At 37.7% G+C, this 8569-nt stretch overlaps 1 protein-coding gene across 2 annotated transcripts in view; it reads right to left on the reverse strand.

Moving 5' to 3' along the window:
* Positions 1 to 5158: 5158 nt before the first annotated feature.
* The window catches only part of LOC106874257 (pre-B-cell leukemia transcription factor 1), a 468039-nt gene continuing 464628 nt past the window's right edge, over positions 5159 to 8569 (reverse strand). For both annotated transcript variants that reach the window (XM_089362202.1, XM_052972380.2), the window contains exon 8: positions 5159 to 5306. In XM_089362202.1, the coding sequence (XP_089218328.1) occupies positions 5238 to 5306 (69 nt within the window). In that variant the 3' untranslated portion in view covers positions 5159 to 5237. The remainder of the gene's footprint in view (positions 5307 to 8569) is intronic.

Here is an 8569-nt window from a genome sequence, read left to right on the forward strand (position 1 = left end):
CTTCTGCAATCCATTGTGCTACAGATATTCTGTGATTAATTAATTAAACAGCAGTCTAAGTCGCTGAATTGATTTTAAAAAAATATTGGTTGTATTTTTAATTGAGGACAAAAGCATAGCAGATTGATGATACAGAGAAAGAGAGAGTAAGATAAATAATGTGTCTATATTTGCACATGAACATATACTGGGTGGTACCTTGGGCAAGTGTTTCCTACTATAGCTTTGGGTCAACCAAAGTCTTGTGAATGGAATTGGTACATGGAAACTAAAAGAAGCCCTCTGTGTGTGTGTGTGTGTGTGTGTGTGTGTAATTTTGTGTTGACATCACATGATGGTTGTAAACAAATGTGTTCATTTCTAGTTTTCTGTAAAAATTGCTGGACATGGAAAATACAACTTTGCTTGGAAACAGGTGAGGGTTGGCAGCAGGCAGTGCATCCAGTTGTAGAAAATATACCTCAACAAATTCTGTCTAACTCATGATCGTTTAATGTCTGTTTTCCAAACTGGTATAGGTTGGATGCTTTGACTGGGGTCTGGCAAGCCAGGAGGCTACACCAGACTCCAATCTGATCTGGCAAGATTTCTACAGCTGCATACCCTTCCTAACATCAACCACTCCAAGAGTGTAGTGGGTGCTTTTTACATGCAACTGGCATGGGAGCCAGTAGGGGTGGGGGAATGGCATCGACCATGTTCAGATGGTGCTTTTTACATGTCACTGGCAGTCAGGTGGCACTGGCATCGACCCACACATGAATGGTGTTTACTGCATGTCACCAGCACAGAAGCCAGTCAGGCAGCACTGGCATCGGCCACAACTACAAATTCTATTTTGATTTCAATTTGATTGAGATTCTGATTGTGATTTTGATTTTATATTTTACTTGACTCAATAAGTTTCCACGAGCACGGCGTGTCACCTGACGATTCAAAGGTACTTTTTAAATGGGCTGGTTATGTGACACCGGTATAGGCTATGACTGTGATCTCACTTTACTTGCCAAGTCTTCTCAATCACAGCATATCCCCAGAGGTCTCAGTCTCTTGTCATTGTCTCTGTGAGGCCCAATGTTCGAAGATTGTGCTTCACCGCCTCATTCCATATCTTCCTCGGTCTCCCTCTTCAACGGGTTCCTTCTACTATTAGGGAGTGACACTTCTTCACACAGCTGTCCTCATCCATATGCAGCACATGACCATACCAGCACAGTTGTCTCTCTTGCACACCACATCTGATGCTTCTTATGTCCAACGTTTCTTTCAGGGTGCTTACACTCTGTCGTGTATGCACACTGACATTACACATCCAGTGGATCATACTAGCTTCATTTCTTTCAAGCCTACGTATGTCCTCAACACTCATGGCCCATGTTTCACTGCTGGTAGCAAGACAGTTCACACACATGCATCATATAGTCTATCTTTCACTCTGAGTGAGAGGCCCTATGTCACCAGCAGAGGTAGGAGCTTTCTGAACTTTGCCTGAGCTATTCTTATTCTAGTGGCAACACTCTCACAGCATTCACTCCAACTACAGACTTGGTCACCTAGCTAGTGGAAGCTATAGAGGTTTATCTTTGGCTAGGTATTCCTCCTGCAGTTGCCTTGCCAGAAATATAGCATCAGTGGTGCTTCTACCTGGCACAAAACCCTAGTGGTTGAGGGAACCTGTGGAAGAGGTAGACTCAGGAAGACCTGGGATGAGGTGGTGAAGTACGGCCTTCGAACATTAGGCCTCACTGAGGCAATGACTAATGACTGAGACCTTTGGAAATATGAAGTGCTTGAGAAGACCCGGCAAGCTAAGTGAGACCATAATCCGTGGCCTATGCCAGTGGTGTAACCAGCCCACTTATGCGTACCTTTCCTTCATTGGACACTAAACTCTGCTTGCAAAGACCTATTGGGGCAAGTGAAATCGAAATTAAATTTGATGACAGCACCGCATGACTGGCATCCATACTACTGGAGTGCTAACAGCACCAACCAAGTGTGATCATTGCCAGGGCCCCTGACTGGCTCCCGTGTCGGTGGCACATAAAAAGTACCATTCGAGTGTGATCATTACCAGTGTTGCCTTACTGGCACTTATACTGGTGGCACGTGAAAAACAACATTTGAGCGAGGTCGTTGTCAGTGCCACTAGACTGGCTCCTAAGCAGGTGGCACATAAAAAATACCATTTGAGTGTGGCTGTTGCCAGTACTGCCTAACTGGCCCTCATGCTGGTGGCACATAAAAGCACCCACTACACTCTCGGAGTGGTTGGCATTAGGAAGGGCATCCAGCTGTAGAAACTCTGCCAGATCAGATTGGAGCCTGGTGCAGCCATCTGGTTCGCCAGCTCTCAGTCAAATCGTCCAACCCATGCCACCATGGAAAGCGGACATTAAACGATGATGATGATGATGACAACAGGTTCTTTTCAGTTTCTGTCTACCAAATCCACTCACTGGGCCTATAGTAGAAGACACTTGCCCTAGGTGCCACGCAGTGGGACTGAACCCAGAATAGTCGTCGTCGTTGTCGTTTAAACGTCCGCTTTCCATGCTAGCATGGGTTGGACGATTTGACTGAGGACTGGTGAAACCAGATGGCTACACCAGGCTCCAATCTGATTTGGCAGAGTTTCTACAGCTGGATGCCCTTCCTAACGCCAACCACTCAGAGAGTGTAGTGGGTGCTTTTGCGTGCCACCGGCACAAAGGCCAGTCAGGCGGTACTGGCAACAGCCACGCTCAAAATGGTGTATTTTATGTGCCACCCGCACAAGAGCCAGTCCAGGTAAATCAAATTAATACATTTGTTAATGTTATCTAGTGGTTGTCTTTAGAGATGCGACATTGATCGTTGTTTGTTACAGAAAAAACGCTGGTTCACATACTTCCCTTGTACATGCACATACATACACACATATACTCACACAGAGTTGAAACTCTGTTTGATTTTCCTTTTCAGCATTGAATGTTCACCATCCCACTTCCATTGCACACACACAAACTTTCACATACCTCCCTTTTACATACACACACATATACTCACACAGAGTTGAAATGCAGTTTTGATTTCTTTTTCACTGTAGAACTTCCATCATTCGACTACCAAATTTGCCATCACTCCTTCCTTCCTTATTCATCTATCACCCCTTCCTTTCTCATTCATATGTTGTGGCAAAGAAAAACACAAGAGTATTATTATAGTAGATTATTTATCTTTCCCTCCTTTTTTTTCCTCTGTATCATCTACCTGCTATGCTGTTGTCCTCAGTTGAAAAGACACCCAGTTGTTTTCTTCACTCAAATCTGCAATTAAGACTGCTGTTTGCTTAATTCGGCACAAAATATCTGTAGCACAGCAGGTGACAATTTGCAGTGTGACATTATATTCACTCTAAGAAACATAAATAAGTTTTGAGACATATTTTTCAAATATTAAACATATAGGATGTTTTGTCATTGGTGGTCAGTTAATAATGGAGTGGATTGTGGAGGGAATCATATGGATGAATATTATAGCTTGGATATTGTGGTGTAATGGGGGTGATCTGATAGCAGTGAAGGGAGACATTTGGGATAAGGCACTGGGAGTGAAGGAAGAAGTGATGTCATGTAATGAAGTTGACTTTCTTGGATGAGAAACCAGGGTCAACAGATGTGTATAGGAAGTCCTGGTGTAAACTGTAGATTCTGGCCAGGAGGTGTGGGTTAGTAAGAGTGTATGGGGTTGTACAGCCAAGTTCCAGTCAGAGTGTTAAGCAGTTTTCCCCTTTTTGAAGTTTGTTTTGCTAGCTCAAGGAAAAAGCCATTATTTTTCTATACTTCATACTACAGATATGCAAACTTCTGTCTTTTCTGAGGCCATGCTATATGAGAAAAGCCAAAGGGTGGATCTGCTAAATAGTCATTTGACTTGCAAGAAATAGCAGTTATGTCTCTCTCAAATCCAACTCAATTGTTTTGAAAAGGGAAGGCCATATTGAAATAATATGATCCTAGTAATCAATTAAAAAAAGATGGAAGTAGTAATGGCTAAAACACCCTTGAACTTAGGTCTGCATATTTAATGCTAAATTGAGGCTAAACAAAAACTGCAATAGCAGTAACTGTTTAGAACAAGTGATGTTTATGTGGTCAATTTGGATTGTTTTGTATGGTTGAATATTTACACTCTGGTTGCATTAGAGTAGTGAAGGGGACCCAATTAATGCATAACTGTCCTACCAACTTCTTTGGGTTCCAGTGGAGCCAGTTTGCTATTAAGTACAGAGAATTCAGATTTAATGTGACTAGCTATTAAATGTTATGGTTCTTTTACTGTACATGCAAGTATTTGGTTTCATTTGTCAAATTAGGACGGAAATGATAAAATAATGCGAAAATGTTGTTCTCGTGTGATGTTAACATGTTCAGATTTTTGTAGCTAGTCACACATATATATAGTGGCTGGGCGTGTGTGTTGAGTTATATGGGCTGAAAATAACACTAGATCCTTTTTCATGATGTTTCACATACTTAATGTATTAAGTAAAATCTTTGCAAACCACATATTGATCACTGTACATATTTCAGTTTGGTCCTTATTTTATTAATCTCTGTTTATTGCATAGCTATTTACCTTTCTCTTTATAGAATAGCTTATTTCAGGGGTTCTCAACCATCTTTTTTTACTTATTTGATTACTATTTTATTCTGGTGGACCCCATAACTTCTTAATGGTTAAAAACTAGTTTTATAGATACTTCTTTCAAAATTTCTATTTCATTTTTCACACTTTAACTTGCGTAGAGAAAGAAACGTAGCTGTTTCTTGCAATACACACCAATACATCCATCTAAAGCAGAAATTTTTCAGGGGCCCTTAAAATACTAATGTGGATCCCTAATTTACTACTTTGTTTCATGGACCCCCAAAGATCTTATATGGATTCTCAGAGACCATATGGACCCTGGTTGAAAACCACTGCTTATTTGAAACACTGCTTTACAATGGCAACACACACACACACACACACATATATGTGACGAGCTTCTGTGCAGTTTCCATCAATCAAATTTCACTCAGAAGGCATTTAATTATACATGGAAAGTTGGTTAAAATTCCCTTTCAATTTGAATGAATAAAAAAATAGAAACAAAACAATAAGACAGGTAATATTTCAAATTATGCAGGTTTATTATTGAAGCATACATGGATTATGTTTATTGATGCTGATGTTTAAGGTATCTTGCTGGATCAGTCTGGAGTCAGGATTTCAAGTGACATCTTCTGGAATGTTTTGCTGAAACACATTGGTAGCTTGGGCTGTTGACGAAAAGAACTCAAAGAGGAAATTGAGCAAGAATATAGTGCATAGATTCATTAAAAATATTCAAGAGACCTTGAACAAGTGATAGTTAAATTAGTGTTAACGCATTTAATGAAAGAAGAATTAACAAACAATTTTGGAAATTATGCAGTGAGGAAAAACTATTAATTGATACTTAACATCATTTTCATTTTTTTGCAGCAGGAACAGAAAACAACTTTGGTTTTGGTATTATTCTACATATAACTTAACTACTGTGTTTCATGAAGATGGCATCTCTTAGTTCTACACTGTCTTGAACAAGTAAGTTAAAGAAACTAATATTTCTCTCAATTACTAAATAATATTTCAGAGGTATACTTGCAAGACAATTGATTTCATCTGAGAGTGAGTGATGAAAATAAAATGATTGCAGCATGAAAGGTACATATTAGCCATTCAAAAAAAACACGCAAAGACCGTTAACTTGATTTAAACATTTATTATTTGGTGTCAATATTTTCATCACACCAACTGATACCTGGTCACTGACACCAAATAATAAACGTTCAAGTGAAGTGAAGTGTTGGTGTATTTTTGAATAGTTAATATATATCTTCTGCAATGTACTAAATAGTATTTCTATAAAAGAATTATAATTCAAAACCAGAGTTAGTTAAGCTATACAAATATTTCTCTATTTTATAACAGGGGTGAAACAGCTTGTTTATATGAAACATGTTTAGAATTTGGTTATTAGTTGTAAAATTTGCTGGAGCATTATGAACCTGTATATGAACCTAACAAATCCGATCCTGAATTAAGAAACTTGTATATTGCTAGCACATATTAAATTATCTCAGATTACTATAAAACTAATGTCACTGAGTTTATATCAATGATCAAAAGTTCAGTGTATAAAATTGTCCTTAATGTAGGACATAGATACTTCTGAAGTTGATGGCAAGAATTGGGTTGATAATGGCTGTGCCTGTAGTATATATATAGTGATATGTAGTACTCAGAATATAGACAGTTAGAAATAGGTCTAAAAGAGTCTGTTATTTTGATGCTGTTGACGTTAACAGTTAAAAAAGGTTACCTTATTAAAGCTGCTGGTAAGGTGGTGAACTGGCAGAATTGTTAGCAAATTGGACAGATTTCTTTGTAGCACTTCTTAGTTCTTTACATTCTAGTTTCAAATGCTGCTAGATTGACTTTGTCTTTTAGCCTTTCAGAGTTGATAAAATAAGTAACAGTCAAGTACTGGGGATGAGGTGGGGGTGATGCGATCAACTTGCCTCCTCCCCTCAAATTTGCTGGCCTTGTGCTAAAAACTAGAGTTATTAAAATTGTCAGTCAAAGCTAAGACTATTCCTCCCAGTTGTCTTGTGGGTCTAGAACATCTACAGAGCTGTCTAACACGTGGAAGGAATACAATGGATAGACTATTTTTCTTCTATTGTCTTCTCTACATAAACATAAAACATCTGATAATTATGTTGAACAGCAATGGTAATCAATAAGAAAGTCTCTATATGGCCACTCAGCTTGCTAGAAAAAACAGTCAAATCTTCCTCAAATTGCAATACATTACTATCTTAAAAACTAGAGGACATTGGATAATGTAGTCCTTGATACAATGTGGGTAAGAACAGAGGATAGGATGGCCACAGGTATAACTTCAATTCTAGATATACTGGATCAGGTCTAACCTGGAGTTAAACAACAAGAAGTAGAAGAACTGAGATTTGTAATTATATATTCTTTTGAGAAACAAATGAAATACCTGTAGCAAATTTGAACACATGGCACAACCTGGTATTCCTTAACTTCTTCCATCAGCATTTTGTCAATTCTAAAGACTGCTGTTGTTTAGCACTGATCAAACAGGCTTATTGAGCTAAGGCGTTCTGGCCATAACTAACCTGCTTTTTCCCTCTTTTCATAACATACTCTGAACTACATCAGCTAATGTGTATTATTTTTAAGGTGGTAGCATGTGATTTGAAAGAGATTTAGCCATAATCCAATATTGAATTAAGAAACTTGTATATTGCTGGCACATTTTAAATTGTATCAGATTACTGTAAAACTAATGTTACTGAATATTGAACAAAAGTTGAGTGCATAAAATTGTCTTTAATGAGGGGCTATAGATACATGTGAAGTAGATGGTCAGAACAGGACAGATAACAGCAGTGCGAGCAGTACAGGTATAGTGATATGTAGTACTCAGGCTATAGAAGGTTCATCATTAGCCCATGGTTCTATACAAGTGCCGCGATATAATGCATTAAACTATTGTGTGGATGTGTGTGTGTGCTTCACCTTAACCCTTTTGATACCAATCTACCTGAGACCACACATGGCCCTATAATACAGACATTTTGCTTTAAAATGAATTAAATTAAAACCTTCCATCAAAATTTCATGTAAGCTTACATTCCAAATACCAACTTAATAACCCTTTCTACTATAGGCACAAGGCCTGAAACTTGGCAGGGGAGAGGACTAGTTAATTACATCAACTCCAGTGTTTCACTGGTACTTAATTTATTGAACCCAAAAGGATGAAAGGCATGTGTATATATATATATATATATATATATATATATATATATATATATATATATATATATATATATATATATATATATTATATATATGTGTATATATATATATTATACATATATACTTGACGGAATTTGAACTCAGAACGTAACAGCAGATGAAACACCACTAAGCATTTCACCTGGCATGCTAACAATTCTGTCAGCTCACCACTTTAAAATACCAACTTAATAACGATAGTAATTTTAAAAAATTAAGTGGAGCAACTGCAGTGCATTTCAACAGAATTACGTTCACAAAAGGGTTAAATGTAAAACAGAGTTTGTGATAACTTAAACACTGACCATTTTATTGCATAGCTATTTCTGTTTCATCTGTAGAATAGATCACAATGTGTTAGTAATATTTTTCCAGAATTACATAATGGGGCTGTTCTTATTGTGAAGGTGGTAATGGTTTCAATTAGTCACAAGTTTGAGATAGACAATCAACTACTAGAAAACTTCTCTTGATTAGCGATGTTCTCAGGTAAAAATAAAAATTCATTGCAAGAAGTTAAGGTTAATGTAGATTATTGCTACATGAAATTAAGTCTTAAAATTTTCATTGCATGAAGTGAAGTAAGAGAGAAAATGGCATTAATTAGCTCCAAGCTGTCCGCATTTCCTTGACTGTTGCACTTCAATAACTAGCCTTTTACACGAGA

This window comes from Octopus bimaculoides, chromosome 1 (assembly GCF_046866305.1).
Source record: "Octopus bimaculoides isolate indiv1 chromosome 1, ASM4686630v1, whole genome shotgun sequence".
Classification (NCBI taxonomy): domain Eukaryota; kingdom Metazoa; phylum Mollusca; class Cephalopoda; order Octopoda; family Octopodidae; genus Octopus; species Octopus bimaculoides.